Source organism: Stegostoma tigrinum, chromosome 31, assembly GCF_030684315.1.
Source record: "Stegostoma tigrinum isolate sSteTig4 chromosome 31, sSteTig4.hap1, whole genome shotgun sequence".
Lineage (NCBI taxonomy): Eukaryota > Metazoa > Chordata > Chondrichthyes > Orectolobiformes > Stegostomatidae > Stegostoma > Stegostoma tigrinum.
The window spans coordinates 15,353,412-15,367,258 of NC_081384.1; the positions used below are offsets into that span (position 1 = coordinate 15,353,412).

Below are 13,847 nucleotides of genomic sequence, written 5' to 3' on the forward strand. Positions count from 1 at the left end.
GCTCTTGAGTTGGGAGTAGGAAATGTAGTAGAGCAATTTAATCAGAGTCGTGCAAATGGGACATTTTTCCTTGTGTGTAACCAATCCTGAATGAAAACCAGTTTACTCCAGTTCCCAGTGAGTACCAGCATTCGTCATTTTCTACAGTTTCATGTTGTCTCTCACGGCAAACATGAGAGAAATGAGGTAGAAGATTCTCTGATATTGTAGATAGTATACCTGTTAACAGACATTTGGACAGATTTGAAGAAGCCATACTTTGGTGCTTAATGTTTGGTGTTGCACACGAGTATTCTCTGCTGAAAAACAGGAAAATATTAAGTTTACTATCAGTTAAAAGAACTGTAAACAATGAAAAAAGCTTTTGAAAATAGCTAATGAACATGAGACTAGTGGGAAAATCATTGGGGAGGAACTGTGAAATGTCTTAGGATATCTGGAATGTTTCTCTTTAAGTTCATGTACTTTATATTTCTTATCAGTACAATTTCACTGCTTTTATAACTTTGTAATTTTGTTGGAAATGGTATTTTATTGATTTTGGGCCACCTTGGGAGGGATTTTCCTGTTCTTTTATGGGTGTGAGCATGTAGGTGGCAATGAGTACTCCACCCTCACTTACCAAGAAAACACATGCACTCCTCCAGCAGTCAGCTCATTGTAACAGCTGATAAACCAGCGTGTTGAGTTTCTCGATAAATCTCAGGCGTCTGCACTGCTGGCCTGGGTCCCCAGAAGCTTCTGGGGCCTTATCTCTGTTGAGGCCTACACGTCAGTGGTGGAGTGGGGTGAGGAATAAATATATCCCTTGAAAAGATGATAAGTACATTTTTATACTCTTGTGCTGAGGAGGATGACTGTCAGGGAGGGGAAGGTTGGAGACAAGGGCAGGGTTTCTGACTTTGAGGCCAAACCCTTTACCTTCCATCCGTTCTTCCACCTCTACATTGGAACAAATGGAGATCCACCACCCCCCCACCAAAAAAAATCTAGCAGCAGGGCACCATGGAACCAATAACACCAGATGGCAAGTTGAGGCCTTTGCATGGCTATTTAGTGACCACTTAAGGACTTTAATTGGTGGCAAGTCATGAAGTTCACCCATGAACCTTATCACCCCGACCTTAAATAGTAAGCTGGTGAGAAGGTGGTCACCTTCTCGCCACGGCAAGCTCTCCACATTATTTCCCCTTCTTTCCACCTCTGGGGGGGTGGTGGTGGTGGTGGGGGAAGGGGCGGGGGGGGGCGGTAGTAGTGTGCCATGCCTTTTCAGTGTGCAGTCTTGATGAAGTCCCTGCCAGTAAACCGTAGCGGTAAGTTCAACAGAGATTGTTCACAGCTGGCATTCGGTCATTCAGACTTTGCGACTTAGAATTGCTGCAAGAGTTAAAAGTGCAAATTGCTGTGTTCAGAAAATCTGACAGCCTTTGAGCTCTTAATATTTTTGGCATTAGGGCATCTGGTAACGGTCCAATGCCCAAAGTTAATGTCTTAATCTAAAATTTTGACAAACGTGCTGTGTGTTTTCAGCCTCTATAAAGTTTGCATTGATTGATTCGTGGTCTTTGTTACATTTTTCAATGATAGGAACAAAGGTGTTTGTAATTCCAAATGGAATGCTGAAGAGTAACCAGCAGCTGGTTGAGATGATTGAGAAAATTAAACCAGAAATCAGGACACTCATGGAGAAGTGTAACACAGTAAGTGACATATTTTGCAACTTGTCATTCTGGTGTGCCTTCGGCTTTGTGCAGTTAGCAAAATTTGACGGTGACTTAAGGCAACAATTCTGCATTTAGGTGCAGGTGAGTGTAAGCATGGCCCCACGAGGAGTAACTTTTCAATGATGTTGAGCAATTCCATCCATCAGACATATCCTCCGCTGGAGGAAAAAAAACCATGTTAGAAATCTCGAGTGGAAAAGATGTCCCTACCATTTCTTTAGTGGCACTTCTAAGAACTGACGTGGAACTGAGAAAACATAGTTGTAGCTTGGATGAAGTTTGCTTCACCTAATTTTTCATTTTTTTAAAATTTAATGTCTTGTACCTTCAGGACTGTTCTATTCAAATGAGGCTGTCACGTGGAAGAACCTTTCATTCTGGCTGCTGTTCCCAGTGTGAATTTGGAACCTTGCCTCCAATACTAACACAAAGCAGATACAGACTCAGGGTGTATATGATAATAGGATAAAATTCCTGGTACTGCCTTACGAATTGGAAATGAACATTTGGAACTCTTGCCGATTGCTCTTCTTGTCTGTTATTTTTAATCTTCATCTGGAATATCTTGACTTTATTCAGCCACGTACATCTCCTAAAATATTGTTCATTTAGACAAGATGCATACGGGGTGATGGCACCAAGGAGTAAGGAGTCAACATTCTGGTGGCAAAGAGGCGAAAAGTAGAAATGGCAAACCAGTAAATAGGCCCCAAGGTAAACAAAAATATTTAAAACGTCCTCCCAGATCTATAGGACTGTAAAGGTACAGGTGAAAAAATATGGGATCTAAATGGAAAGCAAGGAGGAGAGGCCAACTCTATTTGGATTGAAATTGAGCAGCCTAAGGTTAAAATGTGTAGGGACTGTCAATGCACCCCCTCCAACCCCATTCTGCCTCATAAAACATGGATAGACCATACTGTCAAGCCTGCTTCACCATTCAGTCAGGTCACAGATAATTGTGTGCCTCAGTGCCACTTGCACACACTACCTCCATGTGTCTTAATGTCATAGCCTCAAGATATCGATCAATTTCTGAATAGATTGATTTCAATGACAGAGCTTTCACACCTCTAATTGGTAGACAGTTATGTTCACCATGATCTGCGTGATGAAATTGACTCTATAACCATTGACTATGTAACAATGTTCAGGGGCAGTTTTGACTGGAGAAGAATGTGCATCTTGAGATCCATGCTACTAAGGGATGCAGCCATGTATGGAGTTCCATGGATTTATTAACTACCTGAAGAGTTAGAACCATCATATATGTTTAAACAAAAGTTGAGTTTCATTTACAAAAAGTGATTGGTTTCTAACTATCTGACTCATTTGGTAAAGAATCTTAATTCATGTCTGACCTTATTCTATGTAAATTAACACTAAATACTAAGTTATGTAAATATGAAGCCTGCAGAAGCAACTTGAAATGTGTTTTTAAGTAGCTAAAGGTGTTCTCAATGAAAGCAGCATGCAGAAATTATAGCAATATTTAATAAGCTAAAAGAAAACAAACTTTATTGATTTGGCTGCAAGAAAGAACCATGTGCACCAGTTCTTTCCAAGCTTTAAATGCGTAGAAATCTGCAAACAGATTTTGGCAAGAACTCAGTGGTCAAAGCCAAGAGAACATTTTATTCTTTCTCTCTCCCAAATGGGATTACTGTGTATGAGAGAGAATAAAAATAATGACTCCAGATGCAAAAGCTGTATTTGTAGTGTCGTCATTCACGTGGTATCTGCATTTCCCGTGTGTGTGGGTTGTACAACTGTGTCATTCTCAGTTATTTTGAACATACCCTAGGTTAAAATGTGGGTTCAGCTACTGATACCAAGGATAGAAGATGGCAACAACTTTGGCGTTTCTATTCAGGTACAATCATTGCATGCACTTTTTTGTTTACAATTTCCTCACATTTATTTCCTACACCCTCGATTTGCTATTTATTTTGCATTTAGGGATCTTGTTCCTCACCCTGTTGATCAAGCTGGGAGTTATTAGCTGGAATTGGAGGGCCTTGCTTCTCTATCTGCGTATCAGCATCATGCACTGTCAAATCATGCAGTGCGACCAGCTGTATGGTAAACGTCACTGTATTCTGCATAATTGCAACTATGTAAGAGTACAATCTCCTGTACTCTGGTTACTGTTCTGATTGTTGAACTGTGGGTAGCTTTGTTCTGTGGAAATGCAGCTTCATAAAAGCATCTCCTGCGAGCATCCAGGCTTGTTTCTCACAAGGAATTTGCTGCCGTTAGGATTTGGCTGCCTTCACCTCAGCCTGGGCTGCTTGTAAACGCAAGTGCCAAATGTGCCTAGATTCAAGTCCCACCTTACCCATTCATATGACTATATTAACACATCTATAATGAACTTTGAACAAATGCCTGTGCCATTAGGCCCAGTTCAGTGTTGAGTTCTGCAGAAGGGTCACTGGACCCGAAACGTTAACACTTGAATTTTTTCTTCACAGATGCTGCCAGACCTGCTGAGCTTTCCAGCAACTTTTGTTTTTGTCCACTTCAGTGTGCTCTATCATTTTCTCAGCTTGGCCTGTTACGCTAAGAAAATAAGTGAGATAGGGCAACATATTGCGTAGGCATATTTTGAAACTGATTATTTTATCTACATATGCATTCAGTTAGAGTGCATTAGGTAGTTAATATGTGCACGTTATATTTCAATGGAACAGTTTCATATCAGCTGTTTATCATTGACAGTGCTTCCTTGGTTTATTATCACTTCATTTATTGCATTAGATTAATTTCTTTAACTATCAAACGTAGTCAAGAATCCAGTATGAAGTGCTCCTGATGGAACACTGGAAAACTAAAACGTAAAGTAGAAAATCTCAGCTGTTCAAACGTATGAATGAGCACAGTTCGCCATGTGACAAGCTGACCTGAGCGGCCGGGTTGGGTGATGTACTTGGATCTGTTTCTCAGAGACTGCATTTGTTTTTTTGGACCTGCCAACATTTCTTGCTCTTCAATACCAGTCTTGTCACTGAAAGTTAAAGTTAAGTGTGTTTATGGAAAAAGCTGAAATCCTCTGTGCCAAGTCTCACTAAAACTGCTACAAACTTAAATATGCCGCTGGTTTCTTCTGGGCTTATTTTAAGCCAGTGTTTTCGGATAAATCTTTTTTTAATTATAACAAATTTTTCAGCTTGACTAAAGTTCATTATAGATATTTTAACCAACCTATTCAGAGGTATTATCTCACATGAATGGGGAAGGTGGGACCTTGAACCTAGGCCTTCTGGCTCAGAGCTAGGAGCATTAGCACTGTGCCATCAACAGTCTACTTCAGAAAGGTATTGTTTTAGATTGAAAGAACCTTGGTCTTTCACCAATACCAGTGTGAACCATCACTTGCTTGCCCATATTATCATATTAGAATTTGAGGGAACATTAGACAGAATAAATGACTGAATCCAGTTTGAAATGGAGATTTTCTAAAGCAGTTTTGAAAATCCACTAATATAATATTAAATGATTTGTACAGTAATTCAGTTTTGGCAAGTCAAGGTAAATACTTTGCACAAACTTTGCAGCTATATTGCCATAGCACTTGTTCAATCCTTTTGTTTCCCTTCCCACATTCAATTAAAGGAAGAAACTGTTGCAGAACTTCGAACAGTTGAAAGTGAAGCTGCTTCATACTTGGATCAGATCTCCCGGTGAGTGTGGACTTTCATGTATAATTCATTTATCTGGACTTAGCCATTAATTTATATTAGAACTTTTTAGAATGCGCACTTAAATCAAATGCATTCTGTTTAATGTTTCCAACTCTTTTTAGAAGCTTCACATTAATTGTTTAGTTTGTTAATTGATGGGGAGTATAACTAGTATCATCTTTGAGTGTTAAAAATGTAAATGATGCCCAGCTTTCTGGTTCTACAAGCCAACAAAACTCAAATTATAAAACACATTTATGTATTTGTGGTTTTCCAGATACTACATAACAAGAGCAAAATTGGTGTCCAAAGTAGCTAAGTATCCCCATGTGGTAAGTGGTAGTACAACTTTGATGTGAAAGTATATTTGCCACTAAAATTAAGCGTTATGTCCAGAGTGAAATACATGCATAACCAGTCAATTGGTTCCTTTTGTCAAGTCGTACAAATCTACAAATAGTTAATCGCGCTATTTTCTAAGCTTCTACAAAAATCTTTGATCGCACATTCAAAGTTTGATGAGAGATGTAGGTGCATTTTGTCATAATGTTGTGACTGAAATCAATGGCATGCTTTTGTACACTAACCTCACTGCATTGTAATTCCTCTCCACCTTTCTCCACCCCTCTGTTCCTATATTGTTGGACAGCTTATCCAACATCCACTACTGGATAAGGGGAAGTTTCCTCTGAATAAATATTGGAAAAACTGAAGCCTTTGGTCCTGCCACAAACTCCACTACCTCACAATCAATTCTGTTCCTTTCTCTGGTAACCATCTGAGTTCTAACTAAACGTCACAACTTGTGACATAATTGACGGCCAGGTGACCTTATGGTGTCTCTGAAACCATCTATTTCCGTATCAGTAACATCGGCCGTCTTCATCCCAAATGTTAATTTGGCTGCCTCTGCTCTAACTTTAGGGATTTTTTTCCCTTCTTGGTTTGTGTGTGTGACTAACAAGACCAACATATGTTGCCCATCCCTCATTGCCCTTGAATGATAAGACTTGCTTGATCATTTCAGAGGGCAGTTAAAAACATCTACATTGTGTGGGTCTGAAATCACATTAAGACCAGACCGGACAAGGATGGCAGACTTCCATTTTGTAAAGGACAGAATTGATCCAGTTGGGATTTTAGAACAATTGACATGGTTACCATCCTATTAACTTCTTCTAAAAAAATTCAGATTTATTAATTGAATTCAGGCTTCGCTATCTTCTGTGAAATGATTCAAAGCTGTATCCCAGATCATTAGCCTAGTTCACTGCACTACATATTCACAACAAAAATACTGCAACCCTGCTGTATCCGTAGTCCTCTCTTTGTCTAAGCCATGGTTATCTGGCTTAATATTGCCTTAAGTGGCTGAATGCCGCACAGTTTTACATTTCCTCTGTGAAGCACCTTGGGATGTTTGATTATGTTAAGACTGATATAAACACAAGTGATTGTTTTAAAAAAGAATGGAGTGAGATTTAAGCCTGGCATCTCTCAAAATGTCACTTCCATTGCCAACTGGAATTCCAAGTACACTGTAATGTAGTCAGAGTCTAGGAGTAGGATATATGACCTGAAAAGTAATTTACAGAATAAATTAGATTAAAATTGCACTGGAGTTTTAATTTCTTGTGGCCAAAAGCAACTCAATTATAGTTTAAGTTAAAATAAGTAATTCTGTTAGCACCCTGGTAAATACAGCTATGCATTGGGAAATGCACAGATGACTGAATTATCTGCCACTAATACTCTACATTATAAAATCCCATTTAACATTTGTTTTTATATATTTGGTTTGAAAACAACTTTTTATCTCCACAGTGAGGGTAAAAACCTAGCTCATGTTAATTGAGAGGGGGCATCTATATTAGATGTACAATGAGTAAGGACAATTTCCTCTCTGTTCCTACTAGATCTGTGTTCAGTTCAGCCTGAGCTTGGGCAGCCACAGTGCTGTTCACTAGTTGAAATCGAATCATGTTGAAACAGATTAAAATAAAATACATCAGTCAAATACTTGCAATATTTGCCATAAGTGCAAAAAGCATTCTTTCTAAAATAAACTCTGCAGGAACTACAAAATTTGGCATAAACATTACCATGGAGTACTTCGGTGTACCTATAATTATCCCTATCCAGCTAAACAGAGTTTGCCTGTGCTTGAACTCTTATTGATCAATGTGTATGATGTAATGTTATGACTTTCCTTATGTTCAATGCTGGTACTTTTGAATTTCACTTTTGTTTGGTTGAGCAACACACAGACGGGCACAGTAATTTTTCTTTCATGAATTTTAGTGACCCATTCAGCCTGTCTTGTAATAAATATTGACTTGTGCTGGCTGTAGCTGTTTTGCCAGACACCTTCCAACACCCTACTGAAATCTAGTCTCCATTCACGAGTGTAAACAGGGAGTCCTTGATGAAGGGGGAAACATGACTGAAGAACAAAACTCTGCACTCACTTCAAATCCACAACGCGCGCTGTAAGCAGGAGATTGTGGTTGCTTTCCACGCTGACCTCTGAATGCCTAGATCGCTTGTGGCATGCCTGCTGAAATCAGCTAATTTAAGTCATGGAAAATGGTCATTAGCTTTATGTACAGGGCTGCAGGGAAATAATCAGTTGGCAGATCCTTTTGAAATAGAAATTGGAGGAATAATTTACCTGTTTCGATGTTTAGGAAGATTACCGTCGCACAGTGTCTGAAATTGACGAAAAGGAATACATCAGCCTTCGGTTAATTGTTTCTGAACTGAGAAACCAATATGTAAGTATAAATTCAGCCCGTGTGTATAGAGATTTTATTTTATATTTTAAAATTTGTCTCTTTCTCAAACATACTCAATGCCACACTATCCACCAGTCTCAGGTAAAGAACTCCATGTATTCATGACCTTTTGAAAGAAGTCATTTCTTCTCATCCCTGTTTTATAACTGCTACCTCTTTTATCCTAAGATGACCTCTCGATCAAATTAGGCCTGACCTTGCATGTCAGGAGTTCGTAACGTTAAAGTGCAAAGTGATTCACTGTCTGAGAGTGAGATAACCAGCTCTCTGGGGTTAAGAAGGATATAATTCACGTGCCTGCTAACTGAAGTTTTGACTACAAACTTTGTTTACTCAGTTATGTTTCGTAATTTTACACACTCATAATACTGGTCATTTCTAGTTTTAAATTTGTTGGGATTCTTCATGAGTTTCACTTAACTAGATGACCTATTGTCCAGAATGGTCTTGACTGGGAAGTTTTCAAGTTCAGTTTTAATGTAAGCAAACTTAACTGCCTGGACTCATATGAATGGTGTTCAAAGTGTATGCTCCAAACTGGGTAAACAGAATGTTTCCAATGAGATTTCTGGTTTGCAGGCTGCTCGTTATAATTTTTACTGTATTTCAAATATCCAATGATAGTGGGGATAGGAGTACATTCTCTTCCTTTGCTGGCAAGTCCCAAACTACAAAGTCTCAAGATTCATCTAAAATAATGGCACAAAATGGTTGACCATCTGGATTGTGCCACCACCTCAGGCTGATTTCTAACCTTTATTATTTTTCTCCTCTTAATTCCACCCTATCTGATTCTTCCCAAAATGCTATTTCAAACTTAACTCATGTCAAGCTACATGTTGGAAATACCCAGCATGTTGGGCAGTAACTGAGGAGAGAGATAAAATTAACTTTTCTGGACAATAGCCCCTTATCATTCTGATAAAACGTTGATGCTTCAATCGTCCAAAATGTTAATTCTTTGTCACTCTATGGATGTCACCAAACTGGCTAAGGATTTCTATCAACAGCAATATTTTTGTTTTAATATTCCTGACTAAAATTTGTTTGGAAATTGAGATGTTGCCCGATTATAAGCAGAAAACTGTACGGACAACTTTATCTTTTGCTCCTAAAGTGAATAAGTTGATTTTTACCATATACTATTGTACAATTTACATTGTTGATACAGGTTGAAAGCAGCTTTGTTGTTGGGTGTTGAAAAATTGAAAGGTCCAATGGGTCTGAATAACTTTGAATCTGCGTTGTTAAATTATACCATATTTGAGCACAGGATGCAAATAAAAAGTAACACAATCATTGCTTTGGGATGTTCCTGCTCAACTGATACTTAAAACTGAGTATTGCTTTAAGAAAAAGGAAGCATTTTCTAAAAGCTTTGCACTCATCAGGATATTTCACAAGAATAATAATTCAAGGAGAAAACAAACATTTATAGACAATGAGAGGGGAGCATTGACTTGTGGGCAAGTGTACTCTGATAGATGTGTTGCCATGACGAATGCATCATAATAATTTATAGTTAACGGCCAGGCTTTAATTCTGGTCAGGGCCTTTCCCTGAGAAATGAGTCAATGGATATGTGCTATCCATTTTGTTGAGTTAAAACAGGCTCAGTGCATGTACATATTCTTTGACTGACAAACCTAAAATGGTTGTTAGTATAATCCTTTTGACAGTGTATGTTTTGTACTACACATCATTACTTAAAATTATACAACGGGACACAAAAGAAATTCTTAAAAGCATTCTGGCTTTTGTTTTTCATTTTCCCAGCAGCTGAATTTTGCAGTAAGTCGGCATTGGTCAAGAAGGCTGTCAGCTAATGTCAATTTTGTCCTACTCTGCCGCAGTCATACAACTTACCCTAAATCTCAGCCTCCTGCCACTTTGGTGTGAGTTGTTCAGTTTCTCGCACTGGCTATCCTTTCAACATTAAGAGGCTTAATCTGCTAAATTGTAAATCTGCAATTTTATGTTAGAGAGACTTTTATTTCAACTTCTAGGATTGATTTACATTCAGCTTCTATAGAAGAAAACGTACCAACTTTCTGTTCTTGCTGTAATCGGTGCACTTGTTCATGAATTTAAAATATTGTGTTTTTCCTCCAACAGGTAACATTACACGACATGATCATCAAAAACATTGAGAAAATCAAACGACCCAGGAATAGCAACACAGATGCATTGTACTAATTGGTGTGCTTTGTGAATTGGAATCCAACCTTTATAACCCCAAATATAAGACCGTGATTGCCTTGGCTTTGTTACGTGAGATTGGTCTTGTTGAGATGGGAAGAATTGGAGTGAAGAATGAAGCACAGTGTTTGTTGCGTTTTAGTGGAATAGCTGAAAAGGGATTTCCATTCATCTTTTCTTTTTATGATGTACAGAGGTTTTTAACCTTCAGGAATTCTTTCCCATTTTGCTTGACAAATCTCTTTGTAATGTACAGTATTACTGGTCTTAGCAAAGAATTCGGTTTAGAAGTAAGTCTTATTTCGAAATATGGTATTTTTCCATTTCTTTCACATCCTTCCGTCATTAAAAAAGATGAAAGATGACGTACAAATTATCCTGTAAATGCTGAATGTTAGTCATGCACGACTTTTACATATAGGCAAATGCCCACAGGACACCAGGCACAGGTTTGAAGGTTGCAAATTGTAGAAAGGAGCACCTATTGCACCAAGTTATATGGTACACTTACTGACTGTTCTGTTTCCTTTCCCTGATCACCAGTGGACATTTTTTTAAAGAGAAGTATTTGAAAATGTTCTTTTAAAATAAAAAGTTGTGCTGTATGTGTAGTGTGAGCCTCCAAAGTGGGGATAAATGAAGTTATAAATTCTACGTAAATTACGTATTGCTATGATTTTTCTAATTGCCCTAAATTAGGATACTGAGCATTGGTTTCTCCAGTTTAACTTTTTCAGCTTCCTTTTTCTTGTGAAGTCGCTCGCAATTTTTAAACCCCATTTCTGCACTTTGCTATGTATTTGTCCATTCACTTCTTTTTCTTGCGTAGGTTGAGAATGTTGAGCCCATTAGTCAAGAGCTTTTAGTGGGTGGACTGCACATTTACTGATGAGCCCAACTTTCAGACCATGACGATGACTACAAAATTATCTAAGACCTAATAAAACATTCCTCTGAGACAATGTGTGTTGGGCTCTCTGTCTGATGTATGCAGTTGCTTGCATATTGTAATCTGGTTATCTTGCACACAACGCAGTTTACAGGAGCACTGTGCTGAGAACAGTGGAACAAAATGTGATGGCAATGGTTTTATTACATCCGTACATTGTGGAAACAGGCCATTTGGTCCACTAAGTCCACACTGACTGCCTGAAGGGTATCTCACCCAGACCCAGACCCATCCCCTTACCCCATTCCTGCATTTCCCATGGCTAACTCACCTACACATCCCTGAGCACTGTGGATAATTTAACATGTCCAACCCCCCCTAATTTGCACATCTTTGGACTGTGGGAGGAAACCCACACACACACGGGGAGAATGTACAGCCTCCTCACAGACAGGCACCCAAGGGTGGGATCGAACTCTGAGGTAGCAGTGCTAACCACTGCCAAACACCATGCTCCCCATGGTGCTTTCATGCAAATTGAAGTAACCCTATTATACAGGCTAGCCTGGTTTACACAATCTGTTGAAACTAAATTAAAACAGGTTAAATCATTATTAACTGTTTTAAGAATGCTGCCCTCCTCATTAGATTTGTCTTTCTAACTTTTTTACTTCGTTTGTTTTTATTGACTTGTCTCATTTTCTTTCCTCGCCATTTACTACCCTGTTTGTACCAGTGTTCTTCCTAACTGTACATTCTTCTGAAATCATTAAAGTCTCCAGCAAAGAAATATGTTTTAAATGGTGATAACATGACTTGCACACGATTTGTGGAACATTTTGCCCAGGAAACTCTGCGGAGCACTTGCTTCTCAAGAAAAGGAGCTTGAATGGTATCTACCTCAGCAAGGACTGCACTAATGTTTAACATTTCAGATTGTTACAGAATGGTTGACTTCTTCAGATTTTGGAAATGGATTATTAGGAAGCTGTCTCTTGCAGCTGGTTTAGTTTTCAACAATGGAAGCATTGTTCAAAATTGCCATGAAATGATTTGAACAGCAAGGTCACGGGAGCCCTAGGGCTTAGCATGTTTTTTTTCCATTGGGCCTCCCGGCAGACTGAAATAGATCTTTAGAGTTTTTAAAATTAAAATTATGACATATATTCTATTTCTGCCATGTGTATTCTGCAGTTTCAAGCATAATGCAATGTTCTGTAGTCAATCGATGGGCTTGGAGCTTCTGTGGTTTCTGCGGGTTCTTAGATATCTGAGTTACAGGATTCGCTGTTGTTTCGTGTCACTACAGCCTCAGTTGACTGACTAACACAAACTTCTCAAAGAATTCTGCAAAATAAAGTATGTTTAGTTTAAAGCAAACAAAAAATAGATAACTTGAAACTGGACACCCAACTGAGCTAAAGAAAGTGTGTGCCTCTGATACTAATGAGTATCTACATTTTTTTGCATTACTCATTCAAGTTATTGTAAAGCTATTTGCAAGGTGTCTTGCTTCCAGTTTAACTGAACTGAATTCTTTCATCTGAAATTATCACCAAAAAAAAACTTGGCATTAATTTGCTTTCTAGGTTTGTTAATAAGGAAGCCTTGTTTTCCTTTATGTCGATGAGGAAGCTCTTCCCAAACATTTTTCTGACTGTGACCCTATTTTGAGGCTTAAATATTTTTGTAGCACCCTGCAGTGAGACCTGTGGGAACAGAAGTCGGCGGTGGGGGGGGGGGCTGCTGCTGCTGCTGCTGGTGGTGGTGTTGTGGCGTGATCAGTGTGGGGAAATAGGAGCCAATCTGCTCGAGTGGAAGTGCAGCTGTCATCATTCAGTCAGACCTCCATAATGGCCATTACTGCTTTGGAACTTGTGACCCCAAAGTTTCAGCTCTTGAACCTGTTTGGGGCCACGACCCACGCTTTCGGAAGGCCTGCAGTAAGGGCGCAAGAAGTCTGCAAGAGGAAGGTATTGACTTGATTTCTGCTTTTGTTTCTTTCCTCTCCACGCCACTTCAACCACATACCACCGTGGCCCACCCCCCGCATCTACAAAGAAGCGCAATATTTCCAGACTTTAGGTTGCAATGTGGGAGGTGTAATTTCAAAATCCAAATGGATAGCTTGTCAAGTAGTAGTTTGTAAGTAAAAGAAATTGCATCCTCTTATCAAGCTGGAGAAATGTATTTCTGGCCTTTTTCTATAAAAGTTTCCACTGATAAAATCAGATGCAGCTAGTTCTATTTCTTAGCCTTAATCCCATATTATCAAAAATGTCCCCATACAATGTTTTAGTAGCTGTGTTTTATTACATCACAAAGCATGATGATTTATCTTTTCAATGGGACAGAGAATTAGAATTAGTCAGTTTGTAATTGCTGCTGTTGTGCCTAGTGATATTCAACATATAGTCAGAATGCAGTACCGTTAATCAAAACTGAAAAGTAAATATTTATTTTCTGTGACTGAACTGTAAACTAAAGGGCTAGTAGCTGTTGTGCTCAAATCCCAGCCCTTACTTTCTCAATTAAATCAACTGAGTGACAGGTATTT

The 13,847-nt window shown here is 38.8% G+C and overlaps 1 protein-coding gene across 2 annotated transcripts in view; it reads left to right on the forward strand.

Annotated features, from left to right (window-relative positions):
- Nucleotides 1-12,080, forward strand: part of psme3 (proteasome activator subunit 3) — a 32,912-nt gene extending 20,832 nt beyond the window's left edge. For both annotated transcript variants that reach the window (XM_048560433.1, XM_048560434.2), the window contains 6 exons: nucleotides 1,588-1,700; nucleotides 3,529-3,597; nucleotides 5,340-5,407; nucleotides 5,685-5,739; nucleotides 8,095-8,181; nucleotides 10,318-12,080. In XM_048560433.1, the coding sequence (XP_048416390.1) occupies nucleotides 1,588-1,700; nucleotides 3,529-3,597; nucleotides 5,340-5,407; nucleotides 5,685-5,739; nucleotides 8,095-8,181; nucleotides 10,318-10,398 (473 nt within the window). In that variant the 3' untranslated portion in view covers nucleotides 10,399-12,080. The remainder of the gene's footprint in view (nucleotides 1-1,587; nucleotides 1,701-3,528; nucleotides 3,598-5,339; nucleotides 5,408-5,684; nucleotides 5,740-8,094; nucleotides 8,182-10,317) is intronic.
- The last annotated feature ends 1,767 nt before the right edge of the window (nucleotides 12,081-13,847 follow it).